At 44.7% G+C, this 22,497-nt stretch overlaps 1 protein-coding gene across 6 annotated transcripts in view; it reads right to left on the bottom strand.

Annotated features, from left to right (window-relative positions):
• nup88 (nucleoporin 88) overlaps positions 1-22,497 on the bottom strand; it is a 100,530-nt gene that overhangs the window by 74,752 nt on the left and 3,281 nt on the right. For all 6 annotated transcript variants that reach the window (XR_011340088.1, XM_069885012.1, XM_069885013.1 and 3 more), the window contains exons 2-4: positions 14,232-14,401; positions 3,339-3,464; positions 2,147-2,233 (exon numbers count right to left, since the gene is read on the bottom strand). Coding sequence is in view for 5 of the 6 variants with exons in the window: in XM_069885012.1 (XP_069741113.1) it covers positions 2,147-2,233; positions 3,339-3,464; positions 14,232-14,401 (383 nt within the window). In the remaining variant the exon portion in view is untranslated. The remainder of the gene's footprint in view (positions 1-2,146; positions 2,234-3,338; positions 3,465-14,231; positions 14,402-22,497) is intronic.

Raw genomic sequence — 22,497 nt, 5'->3', positions numbered from 1 at the left:
CTCTTCATTTCTCTGTCTGTTTTGTAGGTGTTCTGCAAATATTCATGCTTTTTCCGGATCCGAGAACAGTTTACTTTGCTGCCCCAGGATAACTATTTTAAGCACCACTGGATATTTTAACATAAATTTATAACCTTTTTTCCATAGGGTCGATTTTGCTGCGTTAAACTCCTTCCTCTTCTTCAGGAGTTCAAAACTTATGTCTGGGTAGAAAAAATTTTTTTGACCTTTGTATTCCAGTGGTTTTTTTTGTCTTCTCTTATTTTCTTCATTGCCTTGTCCAATATATTTTCTCTTGTCGTATATCTTAGGAATTTTACTAGAATGGATCTTGGTTTTTGTTGTGGCTGTGGTTTAGGGGCTAATGTTCTGTGTGCCCTTTCTATTTCCATTCCTTCCTGTAATTCTGGCATTCCTAGGACCCTGGGGATCCATTCTTTTATAAATTCTTTCATATTTTTGCCTTCTTCATCTTCCTTAAGGCCCACTATCTTTATATTGTTTCTCCTATTATAGTTTTCCATTATATCTATCTTCTGAGCTAACAGCTCCTGTGTTTAACTTTTTTATCAGATTCTTCCAATTTCTTTTTTAAGTCATCTACCTCCATTTCTATGGCTGTTTCTCGTTCTTCCACCTTGTCTACTCTTTTCCCTATTTCTGTCATGACCATCTCTAATCTATTCACTTTTTCTTCTGTACTTCTAATTCTTCTTTTTATTTCACTGAATTCTTCTTTTAATGTTTCCATATATTTTTGAAATTTTTTTTTATCCATGTACTGTCCCTTCCCTTTATCTTCCATTTGATGTTTGATGTTCTCCTTCCTCTTCTCTGAGTCCACTCCAGGATCTGTGTCCTTTACCTCTGTCTCTTCTGATTTTCTTGTTGGGTCATTTATTTAATTTTGTTGGGTATTTTTGTTTTTATTATTTTTATTGAAGGTGTCTTGGTGTTGGTCTTCTTTCTCTGGGTTGGTCATTTGCTGTTTTTCTGATTTCCTTTTTTTATTCTCTTCCTTCTTGTTCCCGTTATTTTCTATGTTTTCCTGTTGGGAGCCTCGCTGTCGTGTTATTCTTGTCTGTTTAAGCTGTGGAGATTTACTCCTCAGCTGGTCCCCCCTCCCGTCGGTGTTGTTTTTGTCTTGTGCATCGCGCATGCGTGAGGATTCACGCATGCGTGGTGGCGCACTTTTGTTTGGCTCCATGAGCCATCTTTGTAGTCCTGCGCTCGGGGTTTCCACTGACCTCAGGGAGTGGGTTTCTCTCTCCACAGCAGGCCTCTTTGTACAGGTAAGGCCTTCACCTTTCTCTTCTGACATCTTTCCTTCTTCTTTTCTTCCCATTGTTTTTGGTTTTTCTTTCTTTGCTGACATTTTTTCCACACATTTATTTTTAATTTGTTATGGTTTCTGTGTTTGTGGCTTTGCTTTTTCTTTACTTTTTTTTTTTAAAAACTTTTCTGGAGAGGGCTGATATTTTCTTAAATTATCACTACTCCATCCCCATGCAATTTGGGGATGTGAGAAAGTGAAAAAATTTTGGGAAGATCTAAACCAGATATTAAATAAAATCACAAAAAGCAATGTACCAAAAAACCCAGAGATCTTCCTTCTAAGTAATATAAGAAATAAAGAATTTGGACTCGATTTGGATGGAACACAAAAAAGATTTGTTATGATAGCCCTAGCTGTAGCAAAAAAATGTATTATGTCAACCTGGAAATTAGAAGACAACTTGAGAATACAACAATGGTATATAGAAATAAATAAATGTATTCCATTAGAAAAAATAACATATAATTTAAGAAATAACATCACAATATTCGAACAAATATGGGAACCATACATGAAACACAATAGAGAAATCCTACCATGGACCTCCACCACCTAAAATGACAGAAGAAGACAACGAAATGAACTGACCCAGTATGTAAAAGTAAAAGACAAAAATTTCTTGTTTATTTTTATTCAGTGACGACATTGTTTAACAGGTTTAATGTATCATATAGATTGAACTTTGAATAAATGGGGAGGGGGTGAGGGAGGGAGGGAGGGGGGAAAAAGGGGAGAAAATGACTGTATATATGGTTCATAGTGTGAAAAATAAAATTAAAAAAAAAATCAATCACAAGATAAATATTTTACCTTGTAGTTGGTACAATACTTTCCTCTTCACTCTGAGTAAGGCAAAACATCTTGACAGGAGTCTGAGGTTGCTTTAAGTCATAAAACCTGAAAAAAAATGCTGATAGCTAATCACAATAGAAGATCAATTTTAAGTGCCTTCTCTCTCCACATCTGGTAAAGCATCTGAAGCAATTAATATAAAACAGAACTCTAGAAATACTTAATGGTCAGTCAACATCTGCAAAGAGAGAAAAGAGAATCAATGTTTCTAAAATCAGGACAGGTTATCATCCTCGAGTATCATTGCTATTTCTCTCTTCAGTGATTCTCCTTAATCTTCTAAGTATTTTCAGCTTTATTTTAAATTTCCAGAAACTACATTTTCCTTTGCTTGACAATGGAATTATAGTTGAGCAATATTCCAATTTAAGACCCAGGAACAATGTGATTCTCCTTAATCTTCTAAGTATTTTCAGCTTTATTTTAAATTTCCAGAATCTACATTTTCCTTTGCTTTACAATGGAATTATAGTTAAGCAATATTCCAATTTAAGACCCAGCAACAACAATAAATTATGATAGTTCCACACAGAATAATCCTTTCCCCTTATGTTGCAATCATGTATGTGTTCTGTTCTCCTCCTATGTCTCTAGATCATTTCCACATCAAAATAAAATTTAGTGCAGTTCAATGTTGGAGGCCTCAAAGGCAACAAGGAAATACAGGTACATGATTCTTTATCCGGAACCCTTGGGGGACAGTGTGTTCCGAATTTTGGATTTTTCTGGAATTCGGAATGCCCACCCGAATTGTGCTGCCATATCCACCCCCATCCCCTTCCAGTCGCCCAGCTGTCTTCCCCAAGTGTCGGTCCTTCGGCTGCCCGGCCGCCTCCCCCAAGTGCCGGTCCTCTCCCCCAAGCGCTGGCCACTCAGCCACCTCCCCTAGCACTGGCTGCCTCTCTCCCCACTTACCAGATTTTGGAGCTTTCCGGAATTTAAATGTCCGGATAAAGGATCGTGTACCTGTACAAGCATAAAAGATAAGTTCCGAACTTAAGAATTCTTCTGAAATTTCAAACTTCCAAGATGGAATGGGAAAAGTAGCAGAACACTGACATCATGAACATTTTAGCAATTAAAAAGCAAGAGACAATACTATTTTCAGGTAAAATAGTTGTTTAATGATCATACAAATACTGTGCGTTACCTCACAGAATTATCAGAGGTTAATACGACAACATGAGGCTCTTCAGTTTCACTGGGGTACCAGGCAGCGTGTCTTAGTGATAGTGACCTTGAACTTGTAAAGAACCTTTCAGCTATTGGAACTGTCCTGTGAACCCAAACAAGAGGAAAACATTATCAAAAATAATTAAAAAGTCCAGTGTAAATTAATGTCTATCAGTCATGAACTCAACTCATAATGATAGGCATAATTGACATCAATTACTAGCAGCTAAGAATTTAATAAATATTATTCTTTTGGAAATTCAGTAAAGATTATTCTTTTTCACTTGTATCCTTCACTACACCAAACAAGACTTAACTTGTCCTTAAAGGCGTTAAGCCTTTACCTTGGTTTATTATCAGTTGCCATTTAACATTTGCTGCAATCTTCATGATTGCACACTTCTCATTTATTCCTTCTTTGCCTTTTCCTCTAGCACCATTTTAAAATCTTCTCCAAGCAGAATATTTCAACTTGCAGAATAAAGGTCGACAGACACTGTGATTATACTAAAAACACAAAAGTTGGAGTCAAATCAACACCTCATTCTTGTCTGAATTCCACTTCATCTGCCATTCCTTGGCCTACTTACCCAGTTGATTTAGATAAAATTGTAGTTTAAGATAACCTTCACTGTCCACTATATCACCCATTTCAAATTTATCATGATATTGTAGCGGCAGCTCCACTGCTCCTGCAATAACACACATAACCAAACAGGTTGAGCTCAGTGAGCAGACTAGTTTATTGCAGGCTGCATTTTTACTCCCAGCCCGGATCTGGCTGAGAACCGCGCTGGAGGGCGGTGACGTCACCCGGGTGTCACGTGGTCCCCCAGCGTGGGTTTCTGAGCCCCGTGCTGGAAGGAAGGGAAACCCCCGACGGCGACATTTTGGCTGGCTGACCTGCCAACACAGCCCCACCCAGAACTGGCACCAATGTCCTTTTTCGCCAGGCGGCCTCGCTTCTTGGGCTGGGCAACGACCACGGGCTTGGTGGGACCGAGTTGCGCTGGCTTCAACCTGTCCATGGTAAACAGCTCCCGCCTGCCGCCAATGTCCAGCGTGAATGTCGAGCCGGAACGCTGCACAACCCTGTAGAGCCTCTCATACAGTCACTGCAGAGGTGCTGCGGTGGGACCCCTCCGAACGAAAACGTATTCCGCGGAAAGCAGTTTCCTGGAAACGTGAGACGGGCGGGTGCCATGCCTGCACGGCGGTGGGGGTTCAAAACAAGTCCAAGTGTGCCCTGAGGTGAGGAAGTAGTGCGTGCGGCGACCCCTGGGGATTGTGAGGTACGTTGATGAACTCACCAGGTAGTGCCAGCAACGCACTGTAGACCAACTCAACTGATGACGCCTGCAGATCTTCCTTGGGAGTGGAGCGGATGCCCAGGAGCACCCAAGGAAGTTTGTCCGCCTAGTCGGGGACGGTGAGGCGGGCCAAGAGTGCCGACTTAAAGTGGCAGTGCAGATGTTCGACCAGTCCATTGGGCTGCGGCTGGTAGGCCTTGGTGCAGTGTAGCTGGATCCACAACCTGTTGGCGAGCTGCGCCGAGAGAGCAGATGTGAACTCGGCACCCCGATTGCTGATGAGGTGACCCGAAACGCCGAACTGGACGACCCAGCCATGCAACAGTGCTTGGGAGCAGGAGTCGGTGGAGGCATTGGGATCGCCTTGGGCCAGTGAGTGGTGCGATCCACCACCATAAACAGGGAACGGTTGCCCCGGGAAATGGGTAAGGGCCCGATGATGTTCTCGTGAATGTGGCTGAACCATTTCCGGATGAGCTCAAACTCCTGTACGGGCGCCCTGGTGTGCCTGTTCACCTTGGACATCTGGCAATGGGTGCATGATCTGGCCCAGCCTGCAATCTGCTTTCGCAGCCCATGCCATACGAACCACTCTGCCAACATACGACCGTGGACCTGATGGACGGATGCGAAAGGTCGTGGATGTGATGGAAGACTTGCCTGCACCACTGCTGGGGAACCACTGGCCGCGGGGTGCCCATGGAAACATTGCACAGGATGGTGCCTTCGCTGCTCGGAGTCGGGAGGTCTTGGAACCGCAGGCCTGTAATGGCGGTCTTGAAGGCCCTCGTCTCCTCATCAGATTCCTGGTCCCGGGCAAGCTGGTCGAAGTTGAAGCCGGGTGTCAGTGTGCAGAAGGCCAGTCGCGAGAGTGCATCGGTAACCACATTTTCCTTCCCTGCCTTGTGCCATATGTCGGTGGTAAACTCTGACACGAAGGAGGGGTGACGCAACTGGCGGGCTGACCAGGGATCCTTTACCATCGCGAGCGCTTGGGTGAGGGATTTGTGGTCGGTGAAAATGGTCAAAGTCCTCCCCTCCAAAAAATAGCCGAAATGCCACACCGGCAGGTACATGCCCAGTAACACACGGTCGAAGGCATTATACTTGCGTTCCAGCAGGCGGAGCAAGCAGTTGAAGAATGCCAGCAGCTTCGAATGTCCATTCACCTGCTGCTCCAGGACAGCACCGACCGCTGTGGCAGAGGCATCGAGAGAGTGCCATATGCAGGTCGGTGAGCGGGTAGGCGAGTATGGCGGCCTTCGCGAGGGCATCCTTGGTGGCCTCGAATGCGGTGCAGGCTTCTGGGTTCCAAGCCAGCATCTTGTGCTTGGCTGCGATGAGGGTGAACAGCAGCTGCATGATGCGCGCAGCTCCTGGGATGAAGCGGTTGTAAAGGTTGACCATACCTGCGAACTCCTGTAGCCCTTGAGGCTGTCCAGGCGTGGGAACACCCTGATAGCGGCTTCTTCGGCTGTGATGGTATGGCCCAGGAACTGCATGGACTCTTTCCTGAACTGTCACTTGGTCGGGTTGATGGTAAGGCCAGAGTCGGCCTGCCGGGAGAAAAGGGCACGTAGGTGGGCGTTGTGTTGCGCCCGGACCTTGCTGGCGATGAGGATATTGTCCAAATAAATAAATACGAAATCCAAGTACCTGCCCACAGAGTCCATGAGGCGCCGGAAGGTCTGAGCGGTGTTCTTGAGCCTGAATGTCATGCGCAGGAATTCGAACAAGCCAAAGAGGGTGATGATGGCCGTATTGGGTATGTCCTCAGGTTGCACCGGGATCTGATGATATCCATGCACCAGGTCAACCTTGGAGAAGACGTTCGCACCGTGTAAGTTGGCCATAAAGTCTTGGATGTGAGGGTTGGGAACGGTCAAGAACGGTTGCCTCATTGAGCCGTCGATAGTCTCCACAGGGATGCCAGCTGCTGGAGGCTTTCGGGACCAGGTGGAGCGCCGAGGCTCACAAGCTGTTGGACCGCCGAATGATCCGCAGCTCCAACAGATGTGAAAACTCCTCCTTCGCTACTTGGGGCTCATCAGGCAGGAGCCAGCGTGCTTTGGCGAGAACCGGTGAGCCCTGGGTGGGGATGTGGTGGAACACTCCATGGCGCGGTGAGGCAGCGGAGAACTGTGGCTTGAGGAGTGTCGGAAACTCGTCCAGGATTTGCTGGAACTCGTCTCTGGGCAAGCTGATCATGGCCATCTGTGGTTGCTCTGAGCGGGAAGCATTGAGACGAATGGCCTGGAAGGTACGGGCGTCCACCAGGTGGCTACCTCGAATGTCCACCAGAAGCCCGTGTGCGAGGAGGAAGTCTGCACCCAGGATGGCAGTCAGGAGGGACGAGAAGGTGAACCTCCATGCAAAATTCCATATGTCTGGATTGCCGTTGCGTTGGCCGCACAGAGTGGAGGTCCACGAGGTCGGTTCCTGGATTCGATGGCCGTGGCTGGATGATGCTGATCTGGGTTCCAGTGTCAACGAGGGCCGCTGACTGAGTCCCGTAGGTAGAGAAGGCTGTGTCCTTGGCCAGCCGCTGCTGCCATTAACAGCGGCCAGCCTGGTCGTTTCCCTGGAACGAGCAGGGCTGATGACTCTTCCAGGCCTTGGCTCCCCAGCACTTGTGGTAGAAGCAGAGGCCTGAAGCAGATGCTGTGGCCTTGGTTATGCTCTTGGGGGTCCCTGCAGGGGTCGGGTGCTCTACCGCAGGGCTAGGGGCGGGCTTGGTGTGGTCATGCTCATTCCTCGTGACTTGCTGGACTACTGAGCCTTCCGAGAATCATGCGAGCCATAGCTCTTGGGCCTTCTGGGTGACCTTCCTCAGGTCAGTGAAGCTCTCCTGAACCAGCAGCGGGAGGACGTCCCCGGGCATACGTTCTAGAATGCGCTCTACAAGTGGGCAGTTGGTGTGCTCACCCATGAGCGCGAGTATCTTGTCCATCAGTTCCATTGGGGACCTGTTCCCCAGGGCGTTGAGATGTGGCACCCAAGCGACACACTGGTGTCTGGATAGTCCGAGTTACCCAGTAAGCACTCGCTTGATGGTCTCTTACTTGTCGTTGGCAGGTGGGTGCTGAACAAGGTGCAGCACGCATCTGGCGGTGGCCTGGTCCAGGGCACCGACCACATGGTAGAATTTGGTTGTGTCGGATGAAATCTGGCAGAGGTGAAACTGGGCCTCTGCAAGGGCGAACCCAGGTCTCTGGCTCCTGAACCCAGAATTCAGGCAGTTTTACGGCTATAGCGCTGATCCCAGGCTTGCTCATGGAAGGTTCAAAGATGTTTGAACCAGTTGGGGTCACCAACTGTAGCTGTGGCTACACTGCTCCTGTGATAACACACACAACCAGACGGGTTGAGCTCAGTGAGCAGACTAGTTTATTGCAGGCTGCATTTATACTCCCAGCCCAGACCTGGCTGAGAACCGCGCTGGAGGGCGCTGACGTCACCCAGGTGTCACGTGGTCCCCCAGCGTGGGTTTCTGAGCCCCGTGCTGGAAGGAAGGGAAACCCCCAATGGCGCCATTTTGGCCGGCTGACCCGCCGTGTGGCTTACAAGCGGGGCCGGTTCGCCTGCCTTGTGGTGAGCCGCCACAATACATACATTGACATCACATACAACCTTGAGATTCTCTTTTCCTGTGAGAACGGCATATTTACCACAAACTGGTAGTACAAAAAATAAACTATACTCAGCATAAACATGTAAACAATGAACTGTAAACAGATAACAAATGTAAACAAACTGACCATACAATGCAGAAAGAATAAAAAAAAAGAAAATCAATTTGTATGAAGCCAAGAGATAGGGGAGATCATAATTTTTTTAAAATCAGTATTTACTCAGGAAATGGGCACAGAGTAGTGGGAGTAAGGAAAACAAGCAGTGAGGTCATGGAACCTATGCAGAGAGGAGGAAGTGCTTGCCATCTTAAAGCAAATAAGGGTAGGATAAATCCCCAGGTTCTGACATGATATTCCCTCAGACCTTGATGGAGGCTAGTGCAGAAATTGCAGGGGTTCTTGAAGAAATATTTAAAATGTCCTCAGATACAGGTGTGGTGCCAGAAGAATGGAGGGTACCTCTCATTGTTTAAAAAAACCCTCCAAAAGTAAACCTGGAAATTTTCGGTCGGTGAGACTGACGTCAGTAGAAGGTAAATTATTGGATGGATATACAATTATTTGGATATCCAGGGACTGATTAGGGATAATCAACATGGTTTTGTGTGGGGTAGATCGTGTTATAGAGATTTTCGACATTACCAGAAAAGTTGACAAAGGAAGCACTGTGGATATTTACATGGACTTTGACAAGTTCCCACGTGGGAGGTAGTCAGGAAGGTTCAGACTCTAGGCGTTCATGGTGAAGTAGTGAACTGGATTCGACAATGGCTGAACAGGAGAAGCCAGGGAGTAGTGATGGAAGATTGCTTCTTAAGATTGGAGGCCTGTGATTAGTGGTGTGACTCAGGGATCGGTACTGGGGCCATTGTTGTTTGTCATCTATATCAATTATCTGGTAATGTGGCAAATTGGATTAGCAAATTTGTAGATGACATTAAGATTGGAGGTGTTGTGAACAGAGAAGGTGGTTTTCAAAGCTTGCACAAGGATCTGGACCAGCTGGTAAAATGGAATGAAAAATGACAGATGGACTTTAATGCAGATAATTGTGAGGTGTTGCATTTTGGAAGGACAAACCAGGAAAGGACAAACACAGTGAATGGCAAGGTACTGAGGAGTGCAGTAGAACAGAGGAATTTGGGAATACAGATACATAATTCCCTGAAAGTGGCATCACAGGTGAATATTGTTGTGAAGAAAGCTTTTGGTATATCAACCTTCATAAATCAAAGTATTGAGTATCGGAGTCAGGATGTTATGTTAAAGTTGTACAAGACATGGGTGAGACCAAATTTGGAGTATTGTGTGCAGTTTTGGCCAAAGATTGAAAGAGTGCAGAGGAGATTGACAAAGATGTTGCTGGAACGGAGTTACAGAGAAAGGTTAAACAGTTAATCTTGGAGCGTAGAAAAATGAGTGGGGACATGATGAGAGAAGCTGTAATGCTGGACAAAGCCAAGAAAGACTCAGCACCACATTGAAAGTCGATAATGACTGTTTTTATTCAAATTCAGCGCATGCCCTTTTAAGGGCAGCATGAGCTCAGTCATCTCGTGCATTGTGACATCATAATCACTGTCCCAGGCGCTCCCTGAGCAGGAGACTTAAGGCAGGGAGAAAACCCTGACAGCACCACCCCGCCACGTGGCATTATACGCTGGGCTGGTTCACCATGAGAGAGTGCGCTGCCACAAGGCATAGAATTATGAGAGATTATGGTCAGCACCTGTTCCATACACACACACACACACACAAAGTGAAGGGAGGGATGCTTTGGTGAAACATCAGGAGCAAGTTTTTTTTTAAATACAGGAGAGTTGTGTGTGCCTGTCAAGAATGGTTTAGGCCAAAATATTAGGGGCATTTAAGAGATTCTTAAATAGGCACATGAATGTGAAAAAAGAGAGGATTATGGGGCACATTTAAATTTAGACATACAGCACCGAAACGGCCATTTTGCCCCACGGGTCCATGCCGCCCAATATACACCCAAATAACCTACACCCCAGTATGCTTCGAATGGTGGGAAGAAACCGGAATCCCCAGTTAAAACCCACTCAGACATGAGGAAAATGTACAAACTCCTTACAGACAATGATATGAACATCAGTCCCAATCGCTGGCACTATTAAGGTGTTGCACTAACCGCTACGCCAACCATGCTGTCTCAGGTAGGGAAGGTTTAGTACTTAAAAAAAATAGGACAATGGGACAGCACATTGAGAGACAAATGGCCTGTACTGTAGCTTTCTACCATTTGATAGTACACAAAATTATGATGGGTATAGAGTAAATGCAAGTATGCCTTTCCTACTGAGGTTAGGAGAGATAAAAACTGGAGGAAATAGGTTAAGGGTGAAAGGAGAAAGTAGGGGAAGCTTCTTCATGCAGAGAGTGGTGGGTGTGTGGAACAAGCTGCCAGCTGAATCAGTAAATGTAGGCTCAATTTGACATTTAGGAAAAATTTGGACAGGCACATGGGAGGTGTATGGAAGGAATCAGGTCAGGGGAATGAAGCAGAATTATAGTTCATTAGAGTATTGGAAGGGCCAAAGGACCTGTTTCTGTGCTGTAGCATTCCATGGACCCAACAATGACTCCTGCAGCACACCATTGGTCACACGCCTCCAATTTGAAAACCAACCCTCGATTCCTCCTCTGACTTCTACAGTGAATGCAATTTTATATCCAATTATCTTGCTCACCCTGGATCGTCGATGATTAAATTTCTGTACTGGTCATACTATGTGGTACCTTGTGAAATACCTTGCTAAAGTTCATGGCTTGTTCTCATCAATCTTCGTTTAATTTTTTTTTTAAAAGTTGATCAAATTTGTGAGACATTATTTTCCAAACACAAAGTCATGTTTACTATCTGTCCTTGCCTTTTCAATTGCAGGTCAATCCTGTTTTTAAAAATCATCCATAACTGATGTTAAGATAACTGATTTGGAGTTCCCAGGCTTGTATGTTGTAGCCCTAATTAAATACTACCAGCACCTCATCTGTGGCTAATTATAAATATCCAAGCCAGAGCCCACATAATTTCTCACCATGTTGTCAAGTCCTAGGGATTTATCTGCTGTGTTTTAAGATCTCCTGCATTTCCTTTTCTGGTCTATGGACTCTCTTCAAGACATTGGTATTTACTTCCATGAGGTCCCATGTTGTTGAATCTCTGGAGTTTCTTGAAATACCAAAACTAGCTCCTATCTGCTTTTTCTCCTCCTGATTCCCCTCTATATCCCTGACACTTAAGGAATTCATTTGATCTCAGCTGCTGATAACTGATATACCTCCATTTCCTTGACCATAGCTCAATATTTCTGTGTCATCTGGGGATTACTACTCCTGCTGGTCTTCCACATCATTTTCAAAGGAACATGCTGTGCCTAACTCTCCATCTGGCTTTTAAAAACTTCTCACTTGCCAGACATCTCTTTACTTGAAAAAAAGCCTCTACTAATGTCATCAAAATTGGCCTTGCCCCAATTTAGGGCTTTAACTTATCATTCATACAGTCCTTTGGCCAGTGCCTTTTTCCCCAGAGCAAGAATAGTAAACACCAGGTGAATGTCTCTGTAAAGTGAAGGGAGGACATCAGGGCAAGTTTTATATATATTATATATATATATATATATATATATATATATATATCTTCTTTCTTTGGCTTGGCTTTGCGGACGAAGATTTATGGAGGGGGTAAAAAGTCCACGTCAGCTGCAGGCTCGTTTGTGGCTGACAAGTCCGATGCGGGACAGGCAGACACGGTTGCAGGGGAAAATTGGTTGGTTGGGGTTGGGTTTTTCCTCCATTGCCTTTTGTCAGTGAGGTGGGCTCTGCGGTCTTCTTCAAAGGAGGTTGCTGCCCGCCAAACTGTGAGGCGCCAAGATGCACGGTTTGAGGCGTTATCAGCCCACTGGCAGTGGTCAATGTGGCAGGCACCAAGAGATTTCTTTAGGCAGTCCTTGTACCTTTTCTTTGGTGCACCTCTGTCATGGTGGCCAGTGGAGAGCACGCCATATAACACGATCTTGGGAAGGCGATGGTCCTCCATTCTGGAGACGTGACCCATCCAGCGCAGCTGGATCTTCAGCAGCGTGGACAGCATCGACAGCATATATATATATATATATATATCTTTTCTTTGGCTTGGCTTCGCGGACGAAGATTTATGGAGGGGGTAAAAAGTCCACGTCAGCTGCAGGCTCGTTTGTGGCTGACAAGTCCGATGCGGGACAGGCAGACACGATTGCAGCGGTTGCAGGGGAAAATTGGTTGGTTGGGGTTGGGTGTTGGGTTTTTCCTCCTTTGCCTTTTGTCAGTGAGGTGGGCTCTGCGGTCTTCTTCAAAGGAGGTTGCTGCCCGCCAAACTGTGAGGCGCCAAGATGCATGGTTTGAGGCGTTTTCAGCCCACTGGCGGTGGTCAATGTGGCAGGCACCAAGAGATTTCTTTAGGCAGTCCTTGTACCTTTTCTTTGGTGCACCTCTGTCATGGTGGCCGGTGGAGAGCTCGCCATATAACACGATCTTGGGAAAGCGATGGTCCTCCATTCTGGAGACGTGACCCATCCAGCACAGCTGGATCTTCAGCAGCGTGGACTCAATGCTGTCAACCTCTGCCATCTCGAGTACTTCGACGTTAGGGATGTAAGCGCTCCAATCGATGTTGAGGATGGAGCGGAGACAACGCTGGTGGAAGCGTTCTAGGAGCCGTAGGTGGTGTCGGTAGAGGACCCATGATTCGGAGCCGAACAGGAGTGTGGGTATGACAACGGCTCTGTATACGCTTATCTTTGTGAGGTTTTTCAGTTGGTTGTTTTTCCAGACTCTTTTGTGTAGTCTTCCAAAGGCGCTATTTGCCTTGGCGAGTCTGTTGTCTATCTCATTGTCGATCCTTGCATCTGATGAAATGGTGCAGCCGAGATAGGTAAACTGGTTGACCGTTTTGAGTTTTGTGTGCCCGATGGAGATGTGGGGGGGCTGGTAGTCATGGTGGGGAGCTGGCTGATGGAGGACCTCAGTTTTCTTCAGGCTGACTTCCAGACCAAACATTTTGGCAGTTTCCGCAAAGCAGGACGTCAAGCGCTGAAGAGCTGGCTCTGAATGGGCAACTAAAGCGGCATCGTCTGCAAAGAGTAGTTCATGGACAAGTTTCTCTTGTGTCTTGGTATGAGCTTGCAGGCGCCTCAGATTGAAGAGACTGCCATCCGTGCGGTACAGGTGGTTGCCAAGGATGGTGGTGGAGGCTGAAATATTAGGGGCATTTACAAAAGAAAAATAGAGGGTTAGGGGGTAGAGGGTTTTTGTTGGAATATCTAGATTGGCACAACATTGAGGGGCAAAGGCCGTGTACGGTGCTGTAATATTCAATGTTAACTTGTTAAGGCTGACCAAAATATCTAACCCACAATAGTCCGATCTGCCTGTGTGGCCCAAATTCCTTTAAATCTATCCTAACCATATTTTGCATCAATCAAATTAAATGCGACAAGGATGGCGTAGTGGTTAGTGCAACGCTGTTACAACGCCAGTGATTGGACCAGGGTTTGTATCTTGCACCTGTCTGTAAGGAGTTTGTACACTTTTTCCTGAGTCTGCATTGGTTTTCCCCAGGGACTCCAGTTTCCTCCCATCCTTCAAAAACATACCGAGGTGTAGGTTAATGGGGTATAAAAGGGGTGGCATGGACTTGTGGGGCCGAATTGGCCTGTTACCATGCTGTATGTCTAAAAATTTAAATGATGCAATAGTACCTACATCAACTACCTCCATATACTTCCCACCCTCTGAATAAATTTTTTTAAAAGTTCCCTCTCAAGTTCATGTTAACATCTCTCCCACCTCGCCTTAATAATTTGTACTCTGGTTATAGATTTGCCCTATTCTGAGCAAAGAGATAAAAAAGTAACTAAAACTACTCACCGGCAATTGATTTCAGATTTTCCACCCTCAAACTCTGATCTTTTTCCCCATCTTTGTGGAAGTTCCAAAACCATCATGCCTTTAGTTCCAATAAGTAGCACGTGACGCTGTGTTGGACTGAGCAAAACTTCGTTCACTTCAAACAGGGGTGGATTTATACATAGTAAAGTCTGCAGGAGAAAAAGTTAACAAATTATGTGAATGATGACAATGAGTTTAATGATTAATGCACATATGTATTGAAATTATTTTTTGCAGCAGCCAAACAGGTACTTTTTGAAAAACTATATATTAAAATAATATAAAGATAGGTACTTAAATATTCATTGTCATCATAGTTCAAGAAGAATGAGAAGAAAGTGGCACTAGAACATTGCAGATGGTTCTTTAGTGATGTCACAGCAGTCCACAATTAGTGTAACAAGGGGTGGTTCAAGAGCCTGATAGCTGGGAGAAACTGTTCTTGAACCAGAGATGCTGATCTTCAGGTTTCTGTGCCTTCCACTCAAAGGAAGCAGTGAGAAAAAGTTGTGACCAGGGTGATGGGGCCCTTCTTGTTTGCCTTCTTGAGGTTGCGACTCAGAGATATGTTCAATGGACAGGAGGTCACATCCACGTTTGCTTCCTTTGTTGTACTGGATATTCAAATTTCCACCAGTCAGTATACTCTCCTCAGTACACCTGTTGAAGAATATTCAACATGCCAAATCTCCTCTAACTTCTTACAAAGAAGTGTTAGTGTGCCTTCTTCACAATTCTGTGAGCCAGATAGGTATGCCCGCACGGTGTGCTGCCTCCCTGGTGCAAGGGTGCGGGATATCTCAAATCGGGTCCAGGGTATTCTAAAAGGGGAAGGCGAACAGCCTGATATCTTGGTACAAGTGGATACCAATGACATAGATAAAAAGGAGGAAGTACTGAAAAAGGATTACAGAGAGCTTGGACAGAAACTAAGAAATAGGACAGACAGGGTGGTGATCTCTGGTTTGCTACCTGTGCCAAGTGCAACTGAGGACAAAAATAGAAGGTTAAAAAAAATGAATGTGTGGCTGAGGGGCTGGTGTAAAAGACAGGGTTTTGGCTTCTTGGATCATTGGGATCTCTTTTGGAGAAGGCATGACCTCTACAAGAAGGAAGGGTTACACCTAAACCCAAAAGGGGTCAATATATTGGCAGCTAGGTTTGGTACAGCCGTCGCGTGCGATTTAAACTAATTTGGCAGGGGGGTGGGAACCTGTATGATATGGCAAAGGACAGAAAAGATAAAACAGGAAAAGTTAGGTTAGGCAGTGAAAGTAAAAAAATCAGAAAGAGCAAGGAGGGTGAAAAAAGCAAATCTGAAGACTTTATATCTTAATGCAAGAAGCTTTCGGAACAAGGTAGATGAATTAGCTGTGGAAATTGAGATAAACAAATATGATTTGATTGGGATTACAGAAACATGGCTGCAGGGTGGGCAAGCCTGGGAACTTAACATCCCGGGGTATACGATATTTAGGAGGGATCGGCAAGAAAGAAAAGGGGGTGGGGTAGTATTGATGGTGAGAGAAGGGACCGACACGATTGACAGAAAGGATATCAACTCGGAAGATGCGGAATCTGAGGAATAGCAATGGGCGGAAAACGTTAGTGGGGGTGGTATATAGGCCTCCAAATAGTAGTGTAGAGGTGAGGGAAGGCATTAAAAGAGAAATTAGAAAAGCATGCAATAAGGGAACAGCTGTCATCATGGGAGACTTTAATTTGCATATGGATTGGACTAGCCAAATTAGTAAAAATACTGAGGAGGAGGAATTCCTTGAATGTTTACGGGACGGTTATCTAGACCAATATGTCGAGGAACCAACTCGGGAGCAGGCCATTTTAGATTGGGTATTATGCAATGATTATGCTAATCAACAACCTTGTTGTACGAGGCCCTTTGCGTAGGAGCGGTCACAATATGATCGAATTCTCACTCGACATGGAGAGTGATGAAATTAAAACCGAGACTAAGGTTCTGAATTTAAATAAAGGGAATTATGATGGTATGAGACGGGAGTTGAGTAAGATTGATAGGGTGGTGTTTATGGGGGAGTTGACTGTGGATAGACAATGGAAAGCATTCACAGATCTAATGGAGAAATTGCAAAAATCGTTTATACCGGTTTGGCATAAAAATAAACCAAAAAAGGTGACTCAACCATGGATAACAAGGGAAATTAGAGACAGCATTAGGTCCAAAGAGAGAGCATATCAATTGGCAAAAAAAAAAGTACCACAACCAAAGACTGGGAGCAGTTCAAAATGCACCAAAGGAGGACAAAGGGATTAATCAAGAGAGCAAAAATAAATTATGAAAGTAAGCTTGCGGAAAATATAAAAACCGACTGCAAAAGCTTTTATAAATATGTCAAGAGGAAAAGATTGGTGAAATCCAGAGTAGGTCCTTTGCAGTTGGAATCAGGGGAATATATAATGGGGAATAAGGAAATGGCAGACCAATTAAATTCTTACTTTATTTCTGTTTTTACAAGAGAGGATACAAATAACCTCCCAAGGATGTTGGGAAACATAGAGGCTAATGCAAGGGAGGAACTGAAAGAAATCAGTATCTCTAAGGACATGGTCTTGGGGAAATTGATGGGATTGAAGGCAGATAAATCCCAAGGGCCTGATAATCTACATCCTACATTAAGGAAATGGCCATTCAGATAGCAGATGCTTTAAGAATTATTTTCCAGAACTCGATGGACTCAGGATCAGTACCCATGGATTGGAGGGTAGTTAATGTTACCCCACTATTTAAAAAGCAGGGTAGAGAAAAAGCAGGGAATTATAGGCTGGTGAGCCTTACATCAGTAGTGGGCAAAATGATGGAATCCATTATTAAGGATGTAATAGCGGAACATATGACTAGCAGAGAAGGGATCGGACAGTCAACATGGATTTACAAACGGTAAATCGTGCTTGACAAATCTATTGGAATTCTTTGAGATGGTGACAGGTAAAATAGATGGGGGAGAGTCAGTGGATGTGGTGTACCTGGACTTCCAAAAGGCCTTTGATAAGGTCCCGCATAAACGACTGGCTTCCAAAATCAAGGCTCATGGGATTGGGGGCAAAGTATTGATGTGGATTGAGAACTGGCTGGCAGGTAGAAGACAGAGAGTTGGGATAAATGGCTCATTTTCTGAGTGGCAGGCATTGACCAGTGGGGTGCCACAGGGATCTGTACTGGGACCCCAGCTGTTCACAATTTACATTAATGATCTGGATGAGGGGATTGGATGTAATATCTCCAAATTTGCAGATGACACTAAGCTAGGAGGGGTTGTGTGCACGGAAGAGGGGGTCAGGAAGCTCCAGTGTGATTTGGATAAATTGAGGGACTGGGCAGATACATGGCAAATGCACTACAATGTGAATAAATGTGAGGTTATCCACTTTGGTAATACAAACTGGAGGGCAGATTACTATTTGAATGGCAATAGATTAAGAGATGGGGAAGTGCAGAGAGACCTAGGGGTACTTGTACACCAGTCTCTGAAGGCGAGCATGCAGGTACAGCAGGTGGTTAAAAAGGCAAATGTTGGCCTTCATATCAAGAGGGTTTGAGTATAGGAACAAGGATACCTTACTGCAGCTGTACAGGGCCTTGGTGAGACCATACCTGGAGTATTGTGTGCAGTTTTGGTCACCTTATCTAAGGAAGGATGTTCTTGCGATGGAGGGAGTGCAGAGGCGATTCACCATACTTGGAATGGCAGGAATGACTTATGTGGAAAGATTGCGCAAATTGGGATTGTACCCGCTGGAGTTTAGAAGATTGAGAGGGGATCTCATAGAGACATATAAAATTCTGGCAGGACTGGACAGAGTGGATGCAGATGGGATGTTTCCAATGATGGGAAAATCCAGAACCCGGGGCCATGGTTTGAGGATAATAGGCAAACCATTTAGGACCGAGATGAGGAGGAATTTCTTTACCCAGAGGGTGGTGAATCTGTGGAATTCATTGCCACAGAGGGCAGTAGAGGCAGGTTCATTAAATATATTTAAGAGGGAATTAGATATATTTCTTCAGTATAAGGGTATTAAAGGTTACGGAGAGAAGGCGGGGACGGGGTACTGAACTTTAAGATCAGCCATGATCTCGTTGAATGGCGGAGCAGGCTCGAAGGGTTGAATGACCTACTCCGGCTCCTATCTTCTATGTTTCTATGTTTAAGGCTTCAGGAAAGGTTTTCTGAAACATGTACTCCTGGGAACTTGAAATAACTAACCTTCTCTACCTACATCCCATTAATGTGGACAGGTGCATAGTCCCTCAGCCTCCACTTTCTAAAATCAGCAACAAGCTCTTTGGTCTTAGTGACACTGAGAGCAAAATTGTTCCCCTGGCACCTCCTAACTAGATTCTCAATCTCCATTCTGACTCATTATTTCCACTTATTCTACCAACTGTGGTATCATCAGCCAATTTATAGATTGTGTTGGAGCCACACATAGCTCTGTGGTCATAAGCATGAAGCCTAGGGGCATCCATGCTGATGGTCAATGAGGAGATGTCAATGTTGCCAGTCCGCACTGATTGGAACTACAAACAAGCAAGTCGAGGATCCTTTTGCAGAGGTATGAACAAAGTCCCAGATCCTTCAGTTTGGTCAGGTTTCTTTTTTGCTAAGTTGTTGTTATTGTAGATGTCTTGTGGCACAAGTGATACAATGCAGAGTGCCACAAGATAGTTTCTGCTATTGTTCTGCTGTGACAATATGAATTGAAGTCGGTCTGGGTCCTTCCTGAGACAGGTGTTAATCTGCTCTGTAACCAACCTCTCAAATTACTTCAGTCGATGCAAGTGCCACTGGCCAATAGTAGTTGAGGGAGGTCACCTTGCTTTTCTTGGGCACCAAAATAATAGATGACACTTTGAAGGAAGTGGAATTGAAGATGTCAACCACTCCAGCTTCCAGCTTCAGCCAATTAGATTACACAGATTTTAAGAACATTGTAAAAATTGTACTCATTTCATGTCACAATCAGAAACACGTTGAACATTTCTTGATTAAAATCCTGAAGTGAAATTTTATTGGTTTGATATTCAGAATTACAAGTCCTCAACCTATTTATTGGCAAACATGATGTTCAGTGGCAAAGGTATTAACCCCAAGTGCAAAAGTACAGTAGAATCCACATTATCCGGCATCTATGGGGATCGCGGATATACGAATTTTCCGGTTGATTGAGGCTCACTCTTTCAATGCCAAGCTAATACACCTGAATTACGAATACGCTATTTAAAAGACAAAAGTCAGTGCAAAATGTCAAGTAATTAGAAGGAATCAATATTAGTCTTTAATTATGTGAAGTTCATTTGAATCAGGTAATTCCCGTAACTTACAAAATTTAAATTCGAACCCCAATCACTGGTGCTGTAAGTTGCACTAGCCACTACACTCTACTATTATTAATTAATCCTCACCAATTTAAAATTTGAGTTTTTTAAAAAAAAATCCAGATTATAGAATGATCCTCGAAACTTAAAAATGTCACCTCAAAAATCAGGGTATTCTTGCATGCCAGGTCTAAAATCCAAACTTTGACAGCTGCCATCTTCAACCTCCATATCCTATCCCCATCCACCGGCTCCAACTCGTTCCCTGCTCTGGCCCTCGGCACACCTTCCTCATGCTGACAACCAGATGCACCTCCATGTAAGCAGTGACAGTGAAAAGAATCCACATGCACTGAGGGACATTGCTAGTTCAGCAGGGCAAAACTGAACATGTCCAATGAATTCTCACACTCCCCCACTGGGTCCATCTTATTGATCTGATTATCTATTTATTTTCTTCCTCAATCTTTTTTGCTGGTTGTTTGAATTTCTGGATGATTGAATTGTAGATAATGAGGTTTCTACTGCACCAGAAGGATACACAGTATCCCACAGTAACCACTTTGATCATGACAATTTATTGAAACTAGTTTCTTCAAGATGAACTAATTTTTATGTTAATCACTACTGATTAGATTCAAATTTGTAACAAGAACCCATTTTATCAGTGATAAACATTTAGTTTTAAGATGGATGCACATTGATTGGATTCAGCCCCAGAACACACTCCCATATGAATTTCAAGGAACCCACCAAGCCTAACAATCACAAAGAATTTGGCTCTGGCAGTATTATTTTAATATGGTTTTGTAAAATACTGCAAATGAGAGAATGGTAACATTCTGTATCCCAACTTATGCAAGGTAAAGTAAAGGGACCAGTTTCTAAAAATAGCAAACTTAGCCAAGTCCATCATTGGCCCCAACTTCCCATCCATTGAATACCTCTATGTGAGGCACTGTCTCAAGGAGGAAGCCAACATCATAAAGGACCACCAACACCCTAGTCAGAATCTCTTCTCATTGCTACCTTGAGAAAGAAGGCATGATCCAAAAACAGCTATCAGGCTCTTGAACTTTCCATTACCACTTACCCTATTGACTACTTACAATCTATTCCGGGGCCACAAAGAGACATCTGCATTGAATTTTAAAAATATACATTTATTCTTTCTGTATTGGGGTAATTTAATGTAGACTGTGTAATAATTATTTAACAATAAGATGTCGCAAAAATGTTGGTGTTGTAGCAGCACACCCATGTGGGAGGCGAACCAGTGCCAGCAGTCATGGTTGAGTCTGCAGTCAGAGACATTCTCGGGAGCTTTCAGTGTGGGGCAATATCATGGACAGGAAGTTGAGACCGCTGGGACCAGCGTGGAGCTTTCAGGTGCTCGAGTTTGAATCAGTAGGTTTGAAACTCTACTCGATTCAGAGTTTCTTCCGCTTGCCTCATTGGTGACCCCCGAAGGTCCACGGCACAAACAACTCCAGCAACGAGGACAATACAAGCAACTCGACTTTTCAAAATGCAGTTTGGCTTGAACTGCCAACTCTCTGGACTGCTCAGCCCTCGTCTGGTTTCAACAAACAGAAGTCAATTTCTGGGTCTGGAACATTCTCTGCGATGGTAGTGACACTTAACCAAGAGACGGCAGGCCGAATAATGGACTTTCTGTAGCAGCCCCCAGAGGCCGGCAGGTATGAGGCACTGATAGCATTGTTGATCAGCACTTTCAGCCTCTCACATTGCAAACAGGCCACGTGATTGCCCAGCCTAAGCGACCATTCACTGTCTGCCTTAATGAGGGGACATGCTGCTGCTGGCAGACGGCAGTAAGCAGTGTCTACTCTTCAAACAGATCTTTTTGGTGCCGGAGGATATCTGCCTCTTACTAGCAAATGAGTATTTCTCCAACCACTAATGGGAGCAAACTTTTTCAAGGCTCATTGTTTGCTGGTGGACCTAAAAAGTTAGAGCACGCCAAGACTTTCCGGACCTTCCCCCAGAGGAGGCCAAGCTACCCACACCCCACCTACATTCTGTCATCGTCCATGATAACAGGTTTGCATGAATTCTGGATAATTTCCTCCATTGTGGTACCATGATTTACCTCAACAGAACCAAAACACGGAATTCAGCACCACATCCTACATCCCGCTACATGCCAGGGTACGCAGCCTCCCCCGAGAACCCTGAGGAGTCCCGGAAGATGGAAGAGGTGGGAAAAATGGAAAAACAGTCACTGGGGACACCCCCTGCATGTAGTAGTGAAGGTGGCAGGAGGATGGAGACCATGTAGGTCACCACCTCAACAAGGCCACCATGGCAGACAGGTATCCAGTGCCACACATACAAGACTTCACTGCGAATTTACAGGGAGCACGGATATTCTCCAAGGTTGACGTCATAAGGGACTATCACAAAATCCCAGTCCACATGGAGGACATTGTTAAAACCGCCATTATCACATCCTTCAGTTTATTTAAGTTCTTGAAGATGTCTTTCTGGCTTAAAAACATAGCTCAGAAATTCCAGAATCTGATGGATGCAGTGGGCCAGGATCTCAAGTTTGCATTTACTTACTTGGGACGATATTCTGATAGCCAGCCACAACCAGCAAGAATACATGGCCCACATAATGCAGTTAAGCAACCATCTCAATGAATTTGGCCTGACCATCAACCTGGCCAAATAGCAGTTAAGGCGAGAGACAATAGACTTCCTGGGACACAGAATCAAGAGACACGGGGTGACATCTGTCTGAAAAGGTATAGGCCATCAGGCATTTCACCAAGCCACATACAGTGAAAGGCCTCCAGGAGTCACCAGTAATGATGAATTTCTATCACCACTTATTCTCACTCATGGCAGGGAAGCAAAAAGAGG

This window comes from Narcine bancroftii, chromosome 6, assembly GCF_036971445.1.
Source record: "Narcine bancroftii isolate sNarBan1 chromosome 6, sNarBan1.hap1, whole genome shotgun sequence".
Lineage (NCBI taxonomy): Eukaryota > Metazoa > Chordata > Chondrichthyes > Torpediniformes > Narcinidae > Narcine > Narcine bancroftii.
The sequence above is the reverse complement of the archived record's forward strand: the minus strand, read 5'-3'. Positions and strand labels throughout refer to the sequence as shown.